Source organism: Pleurodeles waltl, chromosome 5 (assembly GCF_031143425.1).
Source record: "Pleurodeles waltl isolate 20211129_DDA chromosome 5, aPleWal1.hap1.20221129, whole genome shotgun sequence".
NCBI lineage: Eukaryota > Metazoa > Chordata > Amphibia > Caudata > Salamandridae > Pleurodeles > Pleurodeles waltl.
The window spans coordinates 733,476,900-733,501,893 of NC_090444.1; the positions used below are offsets into that span (position 1 = coordinate 733,476,900).

General features: G+C 47.6%; 1 protein-coding gene across 4 annotated transcripts in view; it reads left to right on the forward strand.

The window, feature by feature from the left end:
* BIRC6 (baculoviral IAP repeat containing 6) overlaps positions 1-24,994 on the forward strand; it is a 1,722,273-nt gene that overhangs the window by 59,242 nt on the left and 1,638,037 nt on the right. For all 4 annotated transcript variants that reach the window (XM_069234691.1, XM_069234693.1, XM_069234692.1 and 1 more), the window contains exon 3: positions 6,614-6,751. In XM_069234691.1, the coding sequence (XP_069090792.1) occupies positions 6,614-6,751 (138 nt within the window). The remainder of the gene's footprint in view (positions 1-6,613; positions 6,752-24,994) is intronic.

Sequence of the window (24,994 nt, forward strand, 5' to 3'; positions counted from 1 at the left end):
GTTTAAAAGGACTGTCATGGCAGTTAATCCGACTTTCCTTCCGCATGCCTCTTCACATACAGACTCTACATCGCTTACAGGGATTGTTTTCTTTTGGGTGTGGAAAGAATGTGATCAGCAAAGTGCCGATATTTCAATCTAGCCATATCCTCCACCACTCCAACTCTAGTAACACTTGCCTATTCCACTACAGCAAGGCTGCCTATTGCATGGGGGGTGCCAATAGTGGAATCCCTACCAGTGTAGACCTGTAAATTATAGACAAATCCTGTCCTACTCTGACAGCATATACATCTTAATTCCATAACGTGCTCTCTTGCTAGGAATGTACTGCCTAAAAACCAACCAACCCTTAAACAGGACCAACGACTCACCCACAGCTGTTTCTTTCCCTGGAACATAGATCTCTGAAAATCGATCTACAAAGTGATCAAGGACAAGTTTAGAAAATGAGACTATTACAATCATGGTGATCTAGTGGCAATGCTACTATTAACAAAATGCATCATCCGAAGCAGAAGCAAACACCGATCACAATTCATGATTGCAGGAGATATGGCTGTTGCCATCAAGTCACTGGTAGACCAATATGAAGACAGTGACTGCTTGCTTATCAAGCCCATCCAAAAAGTTAAACTTAACTTCTTCAACTCTTCCAGATTTGTTGAAATACACCGGGTAGCTCTAGAGCGGGGCTTAAGTGTGGCACTGTTGTACATCAAATATCGTTCAGCATACAAATTAGTCTGTTCAACAGTCTCACCCAAAAATACATCATCCATAAAAAAGTGAAAAAAAGTTATAGGGAAAAAGTTTTCAGTATTCACTCTACACCCTACGACACCAGTTAAAGCAGGCAGCGCTGGCTGCACCATGTTTGGGGCAACCCAGAGTTCAGCTCTTCCAATGGGAAGCCTTTCAGCCCCAGGCTGCAATCCAGATGCCTCTTGCTGTACTATCGGCACATCAGTGTCCTCCTCTAAAACAGGCACTTCATGTACACTGAAAGTGGCTTCATCATCAGATGATTCCTTTCTGACAGAAAATTTACTGCCAGAATCTTGCACTTCCTTCTCTACCTCAGATGCAGAGTCAGTCTCAAAACCTGGTCAGAGGAAGATTAAAAAAACATGTTAACAACATGCTGACTGCCCCAAGGGAGGCAGAAGTGGCCAAAGTATTTGCCCCCCACCCAAAAAAAGGGGAGCGACCCTTGCCAGAGGGGCTGCTCCCCTACTATTGAAACTCGCACATTACATAAAATCCCTGGTGTCTAGTGGGCATTCCTGCTGCACCATTACGACACAGTCGTGCAACAGGAATTCTCAGTCAACAGCAATACTCATTCAGAAAACCCCTTCCTTTCCCCTTATGCCTCTTTGTTCTCACGCAACCCCCATCACCAGGAGAAACTTACCTCTTTCTACAAAGACACGCTGAAAGCAAATGGCTTCCAACATGTTGCAGCAGCTTCTAATGATGTTGGTGTGCGCTGACGTTGGTGTGTGCTGACGCTGTTCCACTGCCTTCCTTGGTGGGGGAGTGCAGGGGGTGGCCCACGGTCAGATCGCCAGTGCTTCACCCGTGGGTGGGTGCTAGGACAGCCGGTAGCCGTCCGACAGACTTGCCCACCGCGACGTGGGAAGCCGCCCGGATCATCCGACGCGAGCAAGGGGTTAAGTATCTGCCACTTAATTTATCTATTTTATGTTTCCCATATTATTGCCAACAATGGTTTTACACTGATTACCCATTATTAACCTGTTAGAGTAAAAAACAAAGCATGCATCAAAAAAGGTTTATCTGATAGAGAATTGTATTTGCAGATTTCTTACCTTTTGAATTTCCCCAGGTGGCAGACTGGATCCGGAGAATTTTTCTTCGCGCAGTATCCCTAGGTGGCGTCGGTTGACTCCGTGGGCGCCGTCTGTGTCTTGGTCGCCATGATGTCACGGTTTTCTTTCCATGCCAGCCAACGTGCAGATCCTGAGAAGAGCTACCCCATTCATTTTTTGACTAACCGCGACATTTTGCAGATTTAGTTTTCGACGAGTTTTGATGCGCCAAAGGATGTCCCGTAAGACTGGGTTTAAGCCCTGCAACTCCTGTCACTGCATGATGTTGGTGACGGATCCGTACCTCATGTGTCTCTGGTGTTTGTAGCGCGACCACGACCCGAAGTCGTGATCCAACTGTCAGGTCATGAACCTGAAAGCTTTGAGGAAGTGGTCCTTGAAGCTCTTGCTGGCCCGACACTCGACTCCGCGTTGTTCCCTTTCCCGTTTGAGAGGAAAGTCAGGAGACTGGTCGCGGAGTCACCTCCATGCTTCATCCAAGTAATCTGGACATTCGGGTAAGAAGAGGAAGTCGAAGAAGGCGAAACGTTCTTCGACTTTGTCCCTTCGCTTGCACAACACAACGTGGGAAGAGCGTCGACGCTCTAGGCCTCAGTACTTGCCGCCTCAGTCTAGGTCCGCTCAGCTGCTCCTCATATTTCCGGCAGCCAGGGCTACCCCTGCCTAACTAAAGGAGATCTATGCGCCTCATATTTAGGCAGGCCAACCTATTCTCAGTGCCTTTGGGCCCAGGCGAGTTGGTGAGGGCCCCCTCGGGTTAAAAGTCTGGGAGTTTGGTCCTGACTCCGGAAGACACCTCAGGACCTGCTTCCGGATCCATCACAACAACGGTCTTGCCAACCCGACCTTCCCTGGTGCCGATTGGGCCCACAATCTACGTCGACCCTATCCTCATTCCCGATGAGCCGGGACGACGTCGCTCTATGATAATTCTGTTTTCCATGGGCTCTGAGGTGCCCAAGGTTGAACCTGAGCTCTATTACTATGGGTATGGATACGGAGATAGTGTAGAGGGATTGCTGAACCCTTTTTGAAGACTAACTTGAACCTGAACTGGACTGGGTATAGGATTTGGGTGATGCCAGTGGGCTGAAAACCTCCTCTGACACTGGCATATTCTCTCCCCGTACTGTGGCTATGGAGGAGGGAGCATCTTATTCTATGGTGGTGAGAATGGCGGCTGAGGTTTTGAACCTTGAGCATCCTTCTGTGAAAGTCAGACCTAACTTCCTGACCGAAGTACTTATCCCTGGGTCCTTCAACTTGGAACCCCTTCTTCCCTTCAATGAACCACTTAGACATCCTCCTGGGGACCTGGTCCAAACCCAGCACAGGGGCTCCTGTGAATAGGACGACACCATCAGCCTGTGCTGAATGACCCAAATTTCCTTACCAAACACCCTACTCCTGAGAGTCTTGTCATCCAGGCTTCTTCATCCTCTGGCACATTCCCTTCCGCTCCCTCGGACAGGGAATCAAGACTGAACAACTTAGGGAAGAATATGTTTTCTTCTGCCAGCATAGCGCTGCGGTCCGTGAACACCGCGTGCCTTTTGGGCCGCTATTCCCGTACTCTCTGGGATTCGGTCGCGCCAGTGCTGCCCCAAGTTCCGGAAGAGGCCCAGAACATTCTCTCCCAAGCCATGACAGATGGTGGAGACGCAGCCAAGTTCATGATCCATTGTGGACTGGATACGACCCACTCACTAGGCAGATCGGTTGCATCGACGGTGGCACTGAGACGCCATGCCTGGTTGAGGACATCTGGCTTTTCGGGGGATGCCCAGCAATCTTTGATGGACATGCCCTTTAGTGGCACTCGTCTCTTCGGAGACAAGGCGGACTCTGCGCTCAAGCGTTTTAAGGATTTCCAGGCTATGGCTCGGTCCCTTGGCCTCGCAGCCGCTCCTCGCCCCACTCAGTCTGCCTATCGCTCCTTTTTGTGGCTACAGAAAGGGCACCCAACCGTGTCGATTTCAACCGGGCACCAAACCGTGCGTGCTGCACAGCCCCTGCGTGGACGCGGGATCCACTGATCTCTTGGATCAGGGAGTCAGCAGGCTGCCCAGTCCACACCCGCCCCCTCCTCTGCCTCAAACCCTTCCTAGTCCGTTGGGACATCAGGGACCAGTTGGTGGCAGAATTCGCCATCATCTACCCCACTTGGGAATCCATTACCATGGACAGGGGGATTCTACAGACCGTTCGAAGGAGCTACTCCCTCACCTTCAATACATTTCCACAGCCATGCTACCATCATTCGATCACCTGTCAGAGGATCATTTGGCACTTCTCCGTGAGGAAGTCAAGGTGCTCCTGGCCAAGGGAGCCATAGCGAAGGGTCCCTGCGCCAGAAGTAGGTTATGGTTGCTATTCCCGTTGCTTTCTGGTGCCCAAAAATGACAATGGTCTTCTCCCTATCCTAGACCTCTGGTCCCTCAATCTCTTCCACAAGGGCCCTGGAGACTGAATGGTTGCGTTGGAATTGCAGGATGCCTATTTCTATATTCCCGTCCTGCCGGCCCACCTACATTACCTACGATTCGTAGTAGATCACGAGCAGTTTCAGTTCACCGTGCCCCCCTTTGGCCTTACCAGTGCCCCTCGGATGTTCACAAAGGTGATGGTAGTGGTTGCAGCTCATCTTCGCAGGTTAGGGGTCCCATTCTTTCACTACCTCGACGACTGACTATTGAAGGCAGACATGCCCCAGAAAGTAGTCTCCCACCTCCAGACTACGGCGAACCTCCTGCATTTTCTGGGGTTCACTATCAATGTGCCGAAGTCACACCTGACTCCCTTTCAGACGCTCCCTTTCATCGGAGCTGTTCTGAGGACACTGCAGTTTCGGGCTTATCCTCCCGAAAAGCGAGTCCAGGATATTCGGGCTGTGATACCGATGTTTCAGCCTCTATCCTGGATTTAGGTGAGAATGACTCTGCGGCTGCTGGGCCTCATGGCCCTCCTGCATCCTGCTGGTTCAACATGCCAGACGGCATATGCGGACTCTGCTGTGGGACCTGAAGTTCCAGTGGGCGCAGCATCATGGGAATCTCTCCGACATGGTTCAGATCTCGGAGGGATCTCAGAAAGACTTGCAGTGGTGGTTGTCGAATCCAGATTGGGTCAGTGGCAGATTCCTCTCCCTTCCCTAACCAGATCTCACAGGAGTGATTGATGCATTACTCCTGGGATGGGGCGACCACATGGGAGAGGCAGAGATCAGAGGCCTCTGGTATTCGACGGAGTCTGGGATCCACATCAACCTTTTGGTGCTCCGGGCGACCCTTTGGGAGGATCTTCTGTTGCAGCAGCTGGGACAGTTATCCACTCGAACCTGTTCAGTCCCCGCCTCCTTGCGTGAAGATTGGGCGGTGACAGTTGACAGCTTTTGACCTTCCACCCGAAGTCTGTAATGTGCTCATGGCAGCCAGGCGTCCTTCCACCAAAACGGTTGTAAGTCTGTCATTGGAAGAAATTTGTGGCATGGTGTATCAACAAACCTGTTGATCCCCTCTCCTCACCTTTCTCCGAGGTTCTCCTTTTCATTCTCTCTCTTGCCCTGCAGGGGTCTACTGTGGACACCCCGAAGGGATATTTGTCTCCCATCTCTGCCTTCTCAAGGCTACCAGACCAACCTTCTCTTTTCGAATCTCCCATTGTTGGGAGGTTTCTTAAAGGCCTCACTCATGTTTCCTGCCCTCCAGTTCATCATGCCCCAGTGGGATTTGAACTTGGTCCTCACATATCTCGTGTGCACCCCTTTCGAGCCACTCCATAACTGTCCTTTTATGGCTCTTAACGCTTAAAACAGCTTTCTTGATTGCCATCACCTCTGCTCACAGAGTAAGTGAGCTTCAGGTTCTTTCTTCGAAACCACCATTCCTAGCAGTGCATGCAGCCAAAGTGGTGCTTTGTACCAGGGCTTCCTTTCTTCCCAAAGTGGTAACACCTTTTCATGTAGGCCAGTCTATCACCTTGCCTACTGTTTATGCACCCCCACATCCATCTCATGAGGAGGAGAGACTCCACCGTCTTGACCCAAAAAGAGCTTTGGTGTTCTATCTATATCGTATCAAAGATTTCTGGATGGACGATTCTCGTTGTGGGATATGTGGGTGTGAAGAAAAGGAAGGCGGATAACTGTTGGTTTATGGTGGAATTATTGTCAGTAATGAAAGCTGAGCTCACAACTAACTATTTCATTGGAGCTCTCACTCTAATAGTTAAGGCTTTGCATTAATGAATCGTATATAAAAGTCTCCACAACTCGCATGTGGATACCAACTTTGCCTTAGAGGCTTAAAATCGTCTTAAACATATCAATACTGTAGTAATGTTAGCTGGCAGCCAAAGGGGTAGCACTTCAAGGCTACTTTACCAGGGGACAAAATAAACTCAAAAATGTGTTTATTCTTGACCACAGCAATATGTTCTGGGCTTCGACAATAGGAATTTGACACTAAGTATTAACTTTACATTTCTTCTCTTCCCACATCTCTCTTTTATATCACCCATGCTAATTTATGTACATTTCTTCAGACTTGTTATAAACATGTTCAGTCTTTTTGCTGCATTTTACTTCGTAACTGTTGTTTTGTTTACTTGTTTGGTATAATGACCCAAGGTCTGAAGTTTTTTTGACAACTTCAAAACTTAAATTGCCTGTTGATTTTGTTCTTTATTGAATGCTATGAAAAAAAGAATTTCTCCCTACAGTCGAGTAAGTTATAAAGTTAAAGAATTTATATTCACAGGCTCAGCAGTTGTTATCCGCTTGCGTAGAGAAAGTAGATGTCTCGAGTGCTGAAGGTTATGATTTGTTTGTTACGCAACTGAAAGATGGGTTGAAGAATACTTCACATGAGACGGCTGCAAGTCATAAAGTTGCAAAGGTACGAAAATGTACAACTAAGTGCCCATTTCATCTTTGAGGGGTTAATTTTGCATCCTAGTATACATTTTTGATCACTCATGTTTAAACATTCAATTATTTATTTTGCCTATTAAATGTAGTCTGTGCTATGAAAAAGTATCCTGGGTACTAGCTAGAAATGCCTGTGTGTTCATGTATCTTCTTTGTGTGATTGAGTAGAAACATTGAGGGAATCAAATTATTTTCCAAAAGACTTTGTTATATACATGTAGGCTTCATGTGATTTTTGAAGGCAATGCCTCTTTAGTATGGTCACCCCCAAAGTTTTGGACTGATGCTGCTAGTGTTTTGAATCTGAAAGGTCAATGAGGCATGCTAAGCAGCCTTGCTTGTGCCCTGACCGTCAATGGCATATGTTTGTTTACGTATACCTTATTAGCATACGCTAACTTACTTGAAAGACCCTAATATATGTCACCCATGGTACCCTGGGCCTATAAGTTAGAGTGTCACCCCGGGGACTGCAGCACTGGTTTTGCCACCATGGGCGTGACCAGGGTAAAACATGGCTCCTAGTCTGCCACTGCAGACTGAAAGGCTGTTGTAAACTGCCAATTCAACTTTGCCATTTATGGTAATGGCAAACCCAAGTCCTCGCTTCATAATGTATACAAGTCACCACTAAGGCAGGCTTTGCAAACCCTAAGGCAGGGTATATTAAGAAGTGATGCCTGTGTTTTACATATTACAACAGTGAAAAAGCTAAATTGTTGTTTTTGCTGTGGGAAAGTCTGGCATCCACATTGGCGAGTACTAAGTTATAGGCTGCTGCTATAGTCCTGCTAATTTCTTATTTAGTACCAATAAGATTGTAAGGTATCAAATAACTTGGTACATTACGCCTGACTTTTTAAACTGTTGCCCTTTCTGTTGCTTCTGTACTTGGAACTGCATCTTTCCATAGATTATGTGGAGGCTTCCGAGAAATAATGATGTTCAGTCGTATCCTCAAAGTTACAGTTGGCTTCTCTAACACTGGTATAAATACTTTCATAGGTTGTCTCTTAGAAGACCTTCCAGGCTTGCCTTTAAAAGACCTCAAGACAGACATGCAACAGAATATTAGACATTTTCCTAACACATCAGAGTTTGCTTTTCAGTAATCATGGCTGCAAAGAAATGTACTGCCAGAAAATCTGAACTGGAAGCACTGAAAAATAAACTGATTGACTTTCTACAAATTGTACTGTAAACCAGAAGAAAAAGGTATTAGCAGCAGAGTGTTCAAGACCAGTGATGGCAACCAGACACAGCAGATCTACCCCTTACTCATTGAAGACGAGCTAGAGGAAGAGATGGACAGCATATCTGTGCGACAGCAGGAAAATCTGTGTTTGAGAAACACATTTATCTCCATTTTGCCCTCTCTTGATAAGTGGGTGGGGGTTGGGGGGTGGGGGGGGGAGTACAGAGAAGAATAGGATTTATTTCAAGCATCTTAAAGAATGATTACAAAAAACTTATGGGTGCTGAATATTTTGCCATGTACCTGCACCTTGAGGTTAAAGTCTCCTCCAGCTGTTAACTAAAGTGCTGTTTTATCTTCAGTTATGCCAAAAATCAACCTGCTTCTGCAGAAACACGCTATGAACAGTTCTCAGCTCACCAAAAAGAAGAGGGAATTAATCCTGTTATTTTCTGTCTCAATAGAAATGTCTGAAACACAAATTCATAGCCATTTACTATCTAACTCCTGTAAAACATAAACAAGCATTTGCAATTTAATAGGTCTTGCATATTTTGTACAATTGTCATCTTTTGACAACAGCGCCCATAAGCAAAATCAAAAGAAAACTTTGAGGAGAAACTGAGAAAAGACGACTTGGCAAAATAAAAGAAAGTTAGCTTTAAAAAATAAAACTTTGAAATTTTGTGCCTGCTGGGCACGTTTTTGATAGTCACAAGCCTTCGGTTTGCGGTGTACTCGAAGTTAAAAACAACAAATAGTACCTCAATCACGTTGGGAGCGGTGAATGGGTACTAATTAAGTTGAATTAATTAGTGCTTGATCCCTGCTCCACACCACACGGAGAAACGGAAGTGATGGCAGGTGTGCCTTGACGAATTACATGTCTGTAAAGAGTGCCATGCAAACCAACAAATGCTACAAGCTCTGTACTGGCCACAAAAGATTCTCTCAAGCGAGATGCATGTGCTAGCGCAGGCTCCACCCTAAAAGGAATAAGGCATGAGAATTTCAGAATGTTGGATCTACACCAAACACATGGGGCTGTATGTCCTTTCCTTTCATGATACATTTTGCATTCCAATTGCACAAAAACTCTTAAAAGTTCTCAGGTTGTTGATAGGTGAGGCCCACATCAAGTATAATGTTCTTCCCTTTGGCTCAAAGTCCACGATCAATTCTACAAATGTGTGGCAGTTCACCAAATGAAGCTCATCTGTGTATACCAAAACCCTGGCTGATAAAGGCTTGGTCTTATTAGAATGAACTGCTAAACATCCTGACAAGTCTCACTTCTGCTACAGGGTCTGCACTTTCTCTTCATAGTCTGCAGGTTCCCCACCTTTTAGAAATTCCCCAGGCATCAGACTGGATACATAAGTGTTTTTTGTAGTATGGATGCGCACCGGAAGGTGGCGCTGTATGGCTCAGCACTGACACCACTCTGGAAATGACGTGTAGGGCACATAAAGGCACTCGCTGACATCATTTGCTTTTGAGACTGTTCACGCACCCGATTTAGAGGCTTAAAAGCAACTTAGTACACTCGTGGGTGGATTCCTAGACTTGGGATCTCATTAATGGGCAGAATCCTATCACAGAAGGGGGAAGATGAGAGAGTCTGTGAAAGATCTGTGACTAGATAGTCTCCAATAGAAAGATCGTTACAGAAGGTAAGTAACTTGTTCTACTCCTAGCTTGCATATTCCTCACCTTTTGAATAGCTATCTAAGCAGTACCTGTTTAGTAGAGGGTTAAACCAGAAAGTCCTGCTAGATAGAGTGGGCAAAATGCCCTTCTCGTCGAACCGGACTGTTGAGACAATAATGCTTTGTGAGCATATGCAAGGGCACCCACATAGCTGTTTGACAAAACATGTTGGTGCAGCTTCATTACATTGTAGTCATGATATTTCTATACATCGGTACATTGGATATATTTGCCTGTATATAGATGCTGCGCAATTATGTAGACTTAGTTGCCAGCTAAACATTTTTTAAGCGAGCAAGAGGATTAAGAGTAAGTACATGAATCATAGACAAGACAGTCCTACTGACATTATTGTCTCTGCTTCTTAAAAATTGCCAGCAGTAATCATTTGTTATCTGTTTGTGCAGTTGTCCCCAATACTTGCTTCTCCATGAGTGACCGCTCCAATGTTTTTCTTTAGCCAGTAAAGCGTGAACATGTGCTAGCATTCCATTCTGCTGTTCAATATGTATCCAAGTACTAAGCAGCTATTTTCCCATTTCTGTTTAGATATGACACAACCCTTGGTATACTGTCATAGATCATTATCTGGTGCTAATTAACTGCGTTAAACAACCCCCTACCCCACCACCCCTCAAACTTGCCTTGAACTACCCAGTGCTCCTTTCATAATAATATCGATGACTGTCGTTTCGCGAGGGAGGGGGTAGGGGAGGTCACCAGGGGGGAAGACCACCCTGTTTAGAACTTAGAATTGGTATGGTGCGGGATGATTATGGGATTCGCTAGTTTCATTCTCAGAGTATTACAGCTCAGGTTGGCTGGTTGGTGCCTGTGCCCTCTAAATGCTCCTGGGTGTCGTCGTCCCCCAACTCATTCTGTCGGAAGTGCTCAAGTAACATCTGCTGCTCCGCTGATAAGGAGCATTTCCTCAGTCCTCTGTGTTCCTCTCTATACATGGCAGCGCCCTCTGCCCCCCCATCCCCAGCGGGGTAATTCCGTTCTCCATATTTGGACTGACGGGGGATTAGGGGACTTCCAGCAAATTGTAATTAACCATTTGGCTAGTATAAGCGCTAGGTCAACAAATCTAGTACTCACACCCACCCTTGCTGGTCTAGGATACAGGTCCAGTATGTAGTGTTCGACTGAGTCCCAGTAAGAGAGCTCAGTGATGTCACAGAGTGTGCTGCGGACGCCACTCCCGTATTGTCTCAAAGACGCACAGGCCCACAGCATATGGAATAGATCCGCATCCTCTGTTTTACACCGGGGCAAGTGAATGTGACAGCTGGGAAAAGTGAGTGTACTCTTTGAGTAGTCAAGTAGGCTCTATGGAAGATGGTAAATTGGATACATTTGAATCGTGCATTGCAGGGGATCTGGAATGCGTGCTCCTTAAGGATTGTCCATTCCTTATTGCGCAAGGGGTGGGATAAATCTGTTTCCATTCTTTCCGCAGAGGGCACAGCTCTATACGATAGTGCGAGCGTTGTGATTTGTATAGCCATTTGATCACGTGCCTCTCTAACCTCATGTCTTAGAGTGTCGGTATTAGGGAATGAGTCTGGGGGTTCTGTCCCGGAGGTAGTCCATTGGTGGCGTATAAAATGTAACAGATTGGCTTGTAATAGAAATTGGGTGTCTGGTAGTTGGGTTTGGGCAATAAGCTCACTATGGGAGAGGAGGTAGCCCTCACTGAACAGGTCCCCCAAGTTCGAGGAACCACTCTCTTCTAAATTCCTCAGCCTTGCCATAGATAGCACCTCAGCTGAGGTGGGAAAGCCACACATGTTGGGTGCATATGAGGCCATGGTCTTGGTTAACCTGAGCACCATCCGGCAATACCACAGCGCATTTTGCAACTGTAAGGGCAGCCGCTTAGTGTGTTGCAGTCTCCCTTGCTATTGCAGGGATTGAAGTTCTCCACTTTCTAGTTGGGTCTGTGTGTAATTTATCTCCTGTAGGTTTGTTCCTGCTAACCTGTAGGCCAGCCATTGTAGTTGTGCCACAATACAGTATGTCAGAAAATCAAGCGCCCTCATCCCTCCTTCCCCCTGTGGGCAATTGCAGTTTTTTAAGACTGATACGGCAGCGCCCTGTGGCCCATAATAACTCTGTCATTAAGGTGTTCATTGTTTTGAAAATAGACCTTGGTATTCAAACTGGGAGGTTCACCAAAAAATACAATAACCTAGTGTAAGGAAATGCCTCCTTGGCATGGTTGCCCCCTGACTTTTTGCCTTTGCTGATGCTATGTTTACAATTGAAAGTGTGCTGAGGCCTGCTAACCAGGCCCCAGCACCAGTGTTCTTTCCCTAACCTGTACTTTTGTATCCACAATTGGCAGACCCTGGCATCCAGATAAGTCCCTTGTAACTGGTACTTCTAGTACCAAGGGCCCTGATGCCAAGGAAGGTCTCTAAGGGCTGCAGCATGTCTTATGCCACCCTGGAGACCTCTCACTCCGCACAGACACTCTGCTTGCCAGCTTGTGTGTGCTAGTGAGGACAAAACGAGTAAGTCGACATGGCACTCCCCTCAGGGTGCCATGCCAGCCTCTCACTGCCTATGCAGTATAGGTAAGACACCCCTCTAGCAGGCCTTACAGCCCTAAGGCAGGGTGCACTATACCATAGGTGAGGGTACCAGTGCATGAGCATGGTACCCCTACAGTGTCTAAACAAAACCTTAGACATTGTAAGTGCAGGGTAGCCATAAGAGTATATGGTCTGGGAGTCCGTCAAACACGAACTCCACAGCACCATAATGGCTACACTGAAAACTGGGAAGTTTGGTATCAAACTTCTCAGCACAATAAATGCACACTGATGCCAGTGTACATTTTATTGTAAAATACACCCCAGAGGGCACCTTAGAGGTGCCCCCTGAAACTTAACCGACTATCTGTGTAGGCTGACTAGTTTTAGCAGCCTGCCACAAACCGAGACATGTTGCTGGCCCCATGGGGAGAGTGCCTTTGTCACTCTGAGGCCAGTAACAAAGCCTGCACTGGGTGGAGATGCTAACACCTCCCCCAGGCAGGAATTGTCACACCTGGCGGTGAGCCTCAAAGGCTCACCTCCTTTGTGCCAACCCAGCAGGACACTCCAGCTAGTGGAGTTGCCCGCCCCCTCCGGCCAGGCCCCACTTTTGGCGGCAAGGCCGGAGAAAATAATGAGAAAAACAAGGAGGAGTCACTGGCCAGTCAGGACAGCCCCTAAGGTGTCCTGAGCTGAAGTGACTCTAACTTTTAGAAATCCTCCATCTTGCAGATGGAGGATTCCCCCAATAGGGTTAGGATTGTGACCCCCTCCCCTTGGGAGGAGGCACAAAGAGGGTGTACCCACCCTCAGGGCTAGTAGCCATTGGCTACTAACCCCCCAGACCTAAACACGCCCTTAAATTTAGTATTTAAGGGCTACCCTGAACCCTAGAAAATTAGATTCCTGCAACTACAAGAAGAAGGACTGCCTAGCTGAAAACCCCTGCAGCGGAAGACCAGAAGACGACAACTGCCTTGGCTCCAGAAACTCACCGGCCTGTCTCCTGCCTTCCAAAGATCCTGCTCCAGCGACGCCTTCCAAAGGGACCAGCGACCTCGACATCCTCTGAGGACTGCCCCTGCTTCGAAAAGACAAGAAACTCCCGAGGACAGCGGACCTGCTCCAAAAAGACTGCAACTTTGTTTCAAGAAGCAGCTTTAAAGAACCCTGCAACTCCCCGCAAGAAGCGTGAGACTTGCAACACTGCACCCGGCGACCCCGACTCGGCTGGTGGAGATCCAACACCTCAGGAGGGACCCCAGGACTACTCTGATACTGTGAGTACCAAAACCTGTCCCCCCTGAGTCCCCACAGCGCCGCCTGCAGAGGGAATCCCGAGGCTTCCCCTGACCGCGACTCTTTGAATCCTAAGTCCCGACGCCTGGGAGAGACCCTGCACCCGCAGCCCCCAGGACCTGAAGGACCGGACTTTCACTGGAGAAGTGACCCCCAGGAGTCCCTCTCCCTTGCCCAAGTGGAGGTTTCCCCGAGGAACCCCCCCCTTGCCTGCCTGCAGCGCTGAAGAGATCCCGAGATCTCTCATAGACTAACATTGCGAACCCAACGCCTGTTTCTACACTGCACCCGGCCGCCCCCGCGCCGCTGAGGGTGAAATTTCTGTGTGGGCTTGTGTCCCCCCCGGTGCCCTACAAAACCCCCCTGGTCTGCCCTCCGAAGACGCGGGTACTTACCTGCAAGCAGACCGGAACCGGGGCACCCCCTTCTCTCCATTCTAGCCTATGTGTTTTGGGCACCACTTTGAACTCTGCACCTGACCGGCCCTGAGCTGCTGGTGTGGTAACTTTGGGGTTGCTCTGAACCCCCAACGGTGGGCTACCTTGGACCAAGAACTGAACCCTGTAAGTGTCTTACTTACCTGGTAAAACTAACAAAAACTTACCTCCCCTAGGAAGTGTGAAAATTGCACTAAGTGTCCACTTTTAAAACAGCTATTTGTCAATAACTTGAAAGGTATACATGCAATTTTGATGATTTGAAGTTCCTAAAGTACTTACCTGCAATACCTTTCGAATGAGATATTACATGTAGAATTTGAACCTGTGGTTCTTAAAATAAACTAAGAAAAGATATTTTTCTATACAAAACCTATTGGCTGGATTTGTCTCTGAGTGTGTGTACCTCATTTATTGTCTATGTGTATGTACAACAAATGCTTAACACTACTCCTTGGATAAGCCTACTGCTCGACCACACTACCACAAAATAGAGCATTAGTATTATCTCTTTTTACCACTATTTTACCTCTAAGGGGAACCCTTGGACTCTGTGCATGCTATTCCTTACTTTGAAATAGCACATACAGAGCCAACTTCCTACACCTAGGAAGTATTACCATCTTGGCTAATGCCAAGCGCCCAGCTACTGACGGGGGCAGGGAAGCCCAGAATTTGATCTGTGACCTCAATGCCGTTATCAATTTGTTCAGATTACCTTCAAGTAGGTCATCTGTAGAGCGATAGATTTGGACTCCAAGATATCTGAATGTTTTTTGGGCTATGGGGGCCTCAAGCACTCCCAATGGGACTTCAAGGAAGGTAAATGCAATTGACGTTGAATGGTTTACTTTCAGGCTTGAGATAGCACCAAATCGTTCCAGGGCGTAGCCAATCAGCTTATGCTCATCGTTCATGTCGGGCACACATAGCAACATGTCATCCTCATACAGCGACACTGTATGCATTTGACCCCTGACAGGAATCCCCGAATCGCCCCCCTCCTGTTGCAGCCTCTGGGCCAGAGGTTGCCTCGCAATAACGAACAGCAACGGGGACAGAGGGCATCCCTGTTGGGTGCCCTGGGAGATCTGCTAGGGTGGCGAGATATGCTTGCCTGTCTTAGCTCTGGCATAGAGCAGGAGTACAATACTTCCATCTTGTATAACCAGCCACTACACTAAATTTCTTGAGAGTAGCAAATAGGTACTCCCAGTCAAGTGTTCAAACTCCTGCTGCAAATCTAGTTAATAACATCCCCCTCTTGAATAGGCCGCTAGCAAGACCTCCATCACCTGGTACATGTGGCGAATGTTTAAATAAGTGCTCCTGTTAGGTGTAAAACCACATTGATCCATGTCAATCAGATTAGGAAGGTATGGGAGTAGTCTCTGTGCGAGGACTTTGCTGAGTATTTTATAATCAGTGTGTCGGTGGTCGTTGAGAAATGCCAAACGGAGGGCAGGGGGGAGGGCGGAGGTGGCGGCATACAGAGTCCTATAATATTCTTGAAATGTCCTATTTACCTCTAATTGAGTGTAGCTCAGCCTACAAGATTGCAATAACACCTAAAGGACTGGTATAGGGGTCCTAGGCGATTGCATCATACGCGCTAGTAGAGCCCCTGCTCTATCCTGGTCTGCGTACATCCGGTGTGTGTAGGCTCTATAGTTATAAAGTCACAGTGCTCAATGTGGTCTACATGATGTTTTCTAGCTGCCAGTAGCTCAGGAGTGCACCTAGAATCCGCAGTCATCTCCCGTTCCAACTTACTCAATCACTCCTCGATATCTATCAAATCACATAGTATCTGACTCAGAGCCCCCAGCATGGTTTTAATGGCTACTCCCCTGATAACCACTTTTGAATGTGTCCCATTCTACTACTTTGGTGGAGGTGGTACTCTAATTTGTAGTAAAATACTCAGTTATTGCAGTGTTTATAGCGCTGCGGAAGGGTGCAACCTCAAGTTGAATTGGTTGCATGCACCATGTGGGGATTGGTGCCGGCACACAACCCCATTGGAGTGAAACCTCTAGTGGGTTGTGATCTGGAAAGGTTTTAGCACAGTGTGTAGAGTCCGTGAATTGCTTCGTCAACTGGGTCGAGCAGAGGATATGCTCCAATCGGGTGGGTAAACCGTGCGGTGGGGAGAAAAAAAAAGTATTCCCTCATGTTGTGTTCTCCATATGTCTGCAAGGTCCTACACCTGCTTTACTGGGTTGGTGTGAGAAAGTGGTGGATGTGAGTGGTCTAATGTAATATCTAAAACTATGTTGGTCTACCCCATCACCCACGGCACATGCACCCATTCCGCTAGCACTGAGGAAAGGCGTTGCAAGAAGATATCTTGGTCTGTGTTGGGGCTGTATATGCTCCCCAGTTCCACCTGTATTCCAGTCAAACATCCCAATGCAAAGGCATATCTACCAAGTGTGTCTATTTTGGTGTGTCTAATCTGAAAAGGGATTCCCATTCTAATCCAGATGGCGGCGCATCTGGCAAACCCTGAATAGGAGGTGGCTATTAGTTGGCCCCTTAATTTTGATCAAGCCAGGCCACCTCAGGTAATGGTAAATGATTTGCTTGAGGATAGACTGTAGATGCCTTGCAGCGATGTAGTTGGTCTAAAACTCTAGGCCTCTTTTGAGTGGACCCCAACCTCCTTACATTCCATGTCACTATTTTGTATTGGTGTGGCGTTGATGCCATCTTACTTTACAGCAATCAGCTGCGACCTCCTCTCCCCCCTCCATTGCAGTAGAGTATCTTTTGGCAGGCAAAGCAACATGTTCTATACCCCAAATTTGTGGTCCAACATAGAACATCTGTTTGACCCAACCTTTATCAAAACTTCAATATTCATACAAGTGTGAACATAGGTGCAATTGCTCGTTGGGGGGGGTGGGCTTTGCATCGTTTAAGTCTAGTGAGCTCCACTGCGCCCATGATGGGATTGACGGTAAGTCAGCTCCCTGGCACCTGCACCAGAGAGCCCGTAGGCAAGTGTTCAGAGTTATCTCACCGGGAATGACGCCATGTCTTGAAGCTCCATGCATAAGTCGGGGGATCTCGCAGCAGGGCCCCAGAGTCATCCGATAATAGTGTCAGAGGTCTGCGGGGTGATCGAGGGGAACAGGGCCACAATGGAGTCCGACTCAGCATCTGACAGGGATGTAGTTGTAGTGGAGTGTTTCGATGGCTACCGGTTGATCCGGTCCTCTATGTTCTTGACTGACTGTAGTGCTGCCGTCCTACCCTCACGAACCTTCTGGGGCGAAGGGGCTGATGTTGTTGCTTCTTTCTGCTGGCGCTTGCACTGTCTTGGGTTCCTGCGAGCATGGGTTGGTGCGTTCATATCTTTCTCTTGGTGTTGAGTCGGAGGTTATGTTCATTCTAGCCATTCCCAGGCGGCGTCTGCGGTTTCAAAGAATAGGGAGCGGTTGTCGTGCAGAATTTAACCTTGCTGAAAATAAGAGGGCATACCTCAGACCCTCTTTGCGGAGTTTCTTCTTCACAAACTGATATGATGCATGGCACCTTTGAACTTCCATTGTGTAGTCTGGAAACAATGAAAGCATTGCATTGGCCATCCTTTTAGGCGATGTGCTCCGCGCCTTCTGCAATAAATGGTCACAATCACGATAATTGAGGATCCAAGCCACTGTGGGCCAGGGCTGCATCCCCGGAGGCGGACGGCACGCCGGGGCTTTCTAGACAACAAATATAGACGACAGACCCTCCTCTGCGACAGCGGTTCGAAGCAGCTCCTCGATGTATTGCCTGGGATTAGTTCCTTCTTCACCTTCTGGCAGGCCCACCATCCTCAAGTTGTTCCGACCTGCTCTGCCTTCCGCATCCTCTGCTCGATCATGCAACCGCTGGACCCGCCGTTGGAGGTCTGCAAGATGTTCTGGGTATGTTGGGGGGGGCCAGCTCGGACAGGGGTCCCTCCACAGTGTGCACTTTGTCTGCCAGCTTCTTGTGATTAATCCCTTAAGATGCTGAGATCCGAGTCAATAGTGTAAATGTGGTGTTTGATGGCTGCCCGGGCCTCACGGATTTCATGTAGTATTGGATCTAATTTATCTCTAGGGGGAGCAGGATTAGTGGGAGGGACGCATTCTCCAGTGGCTGAACTGTTGCTAGGTGCTTGGTACGTCCCAGAGTCCGCCGGTTGGGAGGAAGAGTGCGGGCCACCTTGTTGCGGCGCATTGTTCGCTTGTGACTGACCCCCTTTGCCTACTGACTTGGCATCATCTTCAATTGGCAGACCCCCGGCATCCTCTCCAGCTAGCAGACCCCCCCCTCCCCCCCAAGTAGCCCTATAGCATTTAATCCAGTGTCGTGCCTCAGAGCGACTGGTGTGAGATCCCCTGTGAGATCCTGAACAGTAATGCGGCGCAACAGAGCCCACCGCCCGGGTCCTCAGCACCTCATCGCCGGCCTCCGCTATGGCTCCCAGCAGTGTCGGCTGGCTTGCGGAAGGGCCAGGTGAGGTCGATATCCAGGCTGTCGCCCAGGCCTATGCAGGCCACACCGCCCTCGCTATTTGTCGGTCACGGCCCGGGCACCAGGGGCTGGCAACAAGGGACTCTGTGGATTCCCACAGATCCCCGCCGACCTCCTCCTTCAGCTCCGATTGAACCGGATGAGTATCCTGGCCAGAGCTACAGGATTACTCCTGGGTGGGCTGCGGGAGCCCAGCTATTCTGCTTCCGCCATGTTCAGTGCTTGGCCACGCCCCCTGACTTTGCGTGCTTCTGCGCAGCTTTTCCTTTTGTTTTTTGCTCTAGTGAACCCCATATAGAACTGATCGTCCATCCGGTGTTCTTTTGTGTGATCTGTGTAGAAGTTCAGTGCTCTCTAGGGTCCAAACAGTGGAGTCTCTTCTCTTCCATAGAAGGATGAGGCAGAGCATAGCGCGACCGCCGGGTGTTACTTTGACCTACGTGGAACAGTGTTGCAACAATCAACAGAAACAATGCCCTAGTCTGCAGAACTAAATTGTCCTTGAAGAAAGTGATCAATGGAGGATCAACGCACAGAGCCTGAAGCTTGATCTCATGTCGTGCTGAGGTAATGGTGATGGGGAACACAGTCTTGATTGTAAGAAACTGTAAGGAATAGTTGTGGAGCTTCTTGCGTGAACTGCTCATCAAATAAATAAGGAAAAGATTAAGGCCCCTCTGGGCCTTAACAAAAGAAGAAAGGGGGAGCATATGCTGTAACTCTTTGAAAAATTGCATCACAACTGGTGTCTTAAACAATAAGAACTGAACAGCCATGTGTAAGAAAGCTGACAGATAATCTTTGACCTTCCCTAAAGCAAGACGTAACTAGGCAAGAGATGAAACAACTAACAGGGCGTCTGACAGTTTTGCCTGGAGGAGATCATTCTAGCAGGTGCCGCACCAACCCACAATCTTGTCTCAATGACCAAAGTATGCAGTTTTTTGTCAGGGGACTCCTGGTGCCAAAATGACTTCAACCACCTCTGGAGGAAGGTAGAACAAGTTCAGCTTTCGCCACTCAGTCTCCTAGCATGAAGGTGGGGATTAGGAAGGCCCTGGTGACGAATCGGCCCTTGCCTGTTGTAACAGCATATCCTCCTGGAGGGGCAGCTTGATTGGAGGACAGATGTCAAGCCCAGGCATTCTAGATATCATGCTCTCCGTGCCCTATCAAAAGCCACTTGTTACCTTTCTTTCCTGATCTTATTGAGAACTTTGGCCACAAGTGGTATCAGGCGTTGAGAGGGCTCAGGTCTAAAATAATCCGCAGGTCTCCATCTTTTTTTGGCCACTGGACAGTAGGGGAATAAGAACCATGATTTCTGACGCAGGCAACATCTCGGCAGCATCTTTGGGCGAAAGGACTTTAACTTTGTGCAGTTAAATGGAGAGAGAGTACGCGGTCCTCAGTCATTCATTGAGTGGACATTGGAACATGCAGTGGGGAAGAAAGCATGGGTAAAGTAGATCCTTTGTGAACCATTTGTAGTGCTCACATGTCCGATGTGATTACTTGCCAACCTGTATAGAATCAATGTATTCTGCAACTGGATGGCTGTGGCCATTGTTCTCAAAAAGCATACACCAAATGTAGTATCTGCTTTCCATATCAAACTGTTTGGCACCATTTCCTTCTGGGTCAATGTATGTATCAAGATCTACTCTAATTTGGCACAACTAAATCCTTCAGAGTTCGTATCTTTTCTACCAGGACTGCGGCTACTTCTATGGTGCTCCCCGAAGTAGTTCCAGTGCCTGAAATCTTTTGGGTTGCCATGTGGTCATCTCTACATGTGTTTGCTAAACACTGTTGTCTCAAAGATACAACATGTAGTAACACTGGCTGTGCTGCACTCCTTCATTAAGTTCTAGTTCCCACTTCCTGAAGGGTATTGCTTTGAGAGACTTTCCTAAGGTAGGAATCCTCAGGAAAATGTTTCCACTAGAAATAAGTTAATTTCCTTTTGGTAATGACATTTCAGGTAATCTTCTTGCAGGTTCCTCATTGCCCTCACTACTCCCCTTATAAATTGGTGCTGTATATAATGAGATCCCAAGGTACGAAACATATTTGTGCTGCCACCACTCAAGTGTTCTGACATCAGTTCCTTTCTGTTCTATGGCATGTATGGCTGTAGATATAGATGCTTTGCATAAGTTCGCCATCTTTTGTTGGGTCCGGAGTGTTGCAAGTTGTTTTTGTTCGAAGAATCTTTTCAAGTCACGAGAACAAGTGACTCCTCCTCTCGGTATTACTACTCATGGGCATAGACTCCTTTGTTCGATTGTTTTCTCTCTGCCATCAAGTTCAGATGTGTATGCAGCAACGGTATTGTAATTCAGTTGAGTTTTCTATATATTTTGCGGGCGTCCGAATTTCCGTACCGGGAGCCATCTTACCGCCCTTCGGGGTGTCCGCTCCTGTCTCGGGCCTAATCTTCCACGTGGTGTCAGACTATGCAGGGCTAATGGAACCTATTCCATTTCGCTTTTGCCTTCGATGCCACTCAAAATCCCCCCCCCCCCCCCCCCAAACCGGACAACATCTGGTGTGTAATTTGTCTTTCTCACCGGACCGCAATGAACAAACCTGTGACGCCTGCTGTTCCTTCCGATCCAAGAGGAGGCTCCGAGATCGAACAGCTCATAGGTTGGAGATGGTGTCCAAAACACCATACAACACTCTGGATATCTGTGGGAAAGAACACCTGCAGGAGGACCTGGAACAGGAGGAGGCCCTCCATCAAAGATTTGGAGTCAGCCGTCCAATCTGACATTGAGAGCAAGCCAGTCACCTCCACGCTACCCATGAGTAGAGCAGCCCCTACTCCCCTCTACAAAGACTTTAAAGAAGCCCCAGAAGCAGGTCGCTGGACCGTCACTGCCTTCGGGCCAAGGTGGTATCTGAAAATCACCTTTGGGTGCCCCACCCTTCGGTTAGGCACTGAAAAAAACAAGATGTCTTTGACTCAGCAATATCTTAGTTAGCCTCGGAATCGAGCAGATCCATCGACCTGAGTGCTTTGAGAACGAGCAAATAAACCTCTGCAAAAACTTCGGAGTGACACAAGACTTTGGCTCTGAAAATTTCAGAACATAATACTGTGCCTTCAGAGACCACAGTCATCCCTCCGAAGCAGCTTCAGCAGGGGAGCCCATCTTAGAAATAATGGATGCTCGTCAGTGCCAGCTCCATATTCAAAAGGGAACAGGGAGAAATATTGCTTCCCTCCTGTTCCAATCAAAAGGAAGCTCACCTTTTGAAGAGGCCTTGGACACTGCTCCTTCACCTAAAAAGATCTCCAAGGACTAGGCTCCAGCTCAACCTCCTCATTCTCCACCACATTCACCAGTACTTCCTTCCACTCCTTATCCACCTCCTCAATCTCCTATACCACAGTTTTCGCTACAGGATTTACCACCACCTCAAGGAGATGATTTGGGTGGCATGCCACAGAATATAGACCCATGAGAGTCATACGATCAAGATCCCATCCTGTCAAATGACCCTGACATACGTTGAGCACAGCTATCACCGCCTGAAAACAACATCCTATTAGCAGGTCAAAGGAAGGGCTGCTGCATACCATAATGTCCAGCTGCACACTGACCCTGTTGAAGAGGACTTCCTCTTCAACACCCTCACTACCACGCAGTCATTTGTTTACCCATGTTGCCAGGCATGCTTGGACATGCCAATAATATTTTTAAAGAACCCGTGAAGTCTTGAGTTATCACTCGAAGGGTGTATAAAAAAAAATATACAAGGCTGCACCTACAGTCCCTCTATTTATCTGGGCTCAAATCCATCCTGGCTGCATAGTCGTCAGTACAGCCCGAAAACATGGTAGTAGTCAGTCCACTGGAGACACGCCGCCTCCTGAGAAGGAAAGTAAAAAACTAGATGCAGTGGGGAAAAGAGTGACTACACAAGCTGCCAGTCATTGGTATATCGCCAATTCCCAAGCAGTTTTGGCACGTTATGACAGGGCCCAATGAGTCGAAATGGTGGATCTCCTCCAGTACCTCCCAGAGGAACATCGTAAAAGGGAACGAGAGATAGTTTCAAAGGGTCAGACCATCTCTACTAACTTTTAGGTGTTCAACTGATGCCGCAGGTACCAAAGTACATGGTATTAACTCGTGTCATTATATGTAGGCACACTTGGCTTAAGTGTTCAGGATTCAAGCCAGTAATACTACAGGCATTCCTCAACATGCCATTCGATATGGAACACTTATTTGGCCGAGAAGTAGATAACACCATAGAAAAACTTAAAAATAAGACTCGGAGGCAGCAAAAGCTATGGGGGCATTACTCACCACCAGACAACATGGAATTTTCGTCTCCTTCAATTCAGAGGAGACTTCAAATCATGCTCTACTGAGCCTTCCACCTCTCAAAACAAAGTTCCTATTTATACAATTGAGGATCATTTAGAGGATCCTAAGAGGTCCAAGCAGCAAGGGCAGAGGAAAGCCATCCATTTCCAGAGGATCTGCATCCACTCCACACCAGTGACTATTTACATCTTCCACCACCTCACACCTGGCCAGTAGGGGGGAAGGCAAAATAATTTCTACCCACAGTGGTCAAATATCACCTCAGACCAGAGGGTTCTTCTCAATTATTCAACATGGGTACTGTTTGTAGCTAACTTCCACGCCACCAAACATTCCCTCTTGCATTCACAAATTCTCACAAGAACATCTTACTCTTCTAAAAGAAGAAGTGCAATCCCTTCTTCTCAAAGGGGCTGTAGAACCAGTTCCCTTCTCGCAGCAAGGGTCAGGAGTATACTCCCTATACTTCTTACACCAAAGAAGGACAGGTCACTCAGGCCAATTCTAGATCTCAGACCACTAAATCTCTACAGTCTCTCAGAGCATCCATATGGTCACTCTCCAGGATGTCATTCCACTGCTAAAGCAAGAGGACAGCTTTAGGTCTAAAAGATGCTTACTTATATGTTCCAATTCACCCAACACACCACCAATGTCTCAGATTTGTAATTGCTGAAAAACATTGTCAGTTCAAGGTTTTACCTTTCTGGGTTACAACCGCACCCAGGGTCTTCACAAAATGTCAAGCAGAGGTTGCTGCATATCTCAGACGTCAATACATTCATGTCTTCCCTTACATGGATGTTTGGCTTATCAAAGCCAGTACATTATAACACTGTCAGCATCACACTCAGATCTCCTTCAGACTTTGGGATTCCCCGTCAACTTTCTCAAATACCATCTCCAAACTTTACAGATGCAGCATTATTTAAGAGCAATGCTCAATGGGCAGATAGGGTTAGCATATCCAAGTCCACCTTGAATTAAAACTTTAATTTCCCAGTTACAGGAAGACCACACTTAAACAGTGAAGACCGTGATGCAGCTAATATGGATGATGGCGTCTTGCATTGCCATTGTACCTCAAGCCAGACTGCACGTGCTTCCCCTACAGCAAATTCTGTGTCATCAGTGGTCTCCGTCACCGGGCCATCTCCAAGATCTAGTGTTGTTGGACCACCAGACTCACCGCTCTCTGCAGTGGTGGAACCCCACCAACCTCTCCAAGGACAGTCCTTTCTAGATCCTGTGCCGCCTCAGTTCAGTCTGACTACAGATGCATCACAGACAGGTTGAGCAGCTCACAATACAAGGTCTATGGGATCCCATTCAACAGGCTTCACACATCAATTACTTGGAGCTTCAAGCAGTTTTCCGTGCAATGAAAGCTTTTCTTCCACACCCACGAAGTGGTTCTAGTCTGTACAGACAACATGACAAACCTGTATTTTCTGCAAAAACAATGGGGGTACGTTCTTCCCAGTTGTCCCATCTTGCTCAAACAATATGGAAATGGCCAATTCACCAACACATTCGCTTAGTGGCAGAGTATCTCCCAGGCATGGACAGTCAATTTGCAGACCTCAGCAGGATGCAGCAACAAGTCAGCGAATGGGAACTCCACCCACAAGTCCTTCAACCGTACTTTCTAATGTGGGGGAACACCCCAAACAGACCTCTTCGCCCCGCAGAAAATACAAAATGCCAAATATTTGCGTCCAGATACCCACACTCTGTTCATGGACAATGCTCTATCGAGGAAATAGTCAGGGATATTTGCTTATGCTTTTATGCCTCTCCCACTCATTTTGTCTCTAGTTCTCAAATTGAGGCAAACCTCACTCACCATGATCCTTGTAGCTCTCACACGGGCACTGAAGTCCCAGTGGGCAGAACACAGATACATTTGTTAGTTTCTGTTCAGGTTTCAGAGGAGACTGTGAAAGATCTGCAGTGGTGGCGGTTCGACCTCAATTTAGCTAGGGGCAGTGATATGCAGAGGTGGCGCAGAGTGTTTTCCAGCAGTGGGGAGAGCCTGGCACAACCTTTTCGCCATCACTGGTCACCATTTTTGCTTGCTAAAGTTACCAAGAAGACTGGCTGTCAGAGATGCATTCCGCCTAGAGTGGAGCTCAGGACTTGTGCATGCCTTTATGCCTCTACCCCTCG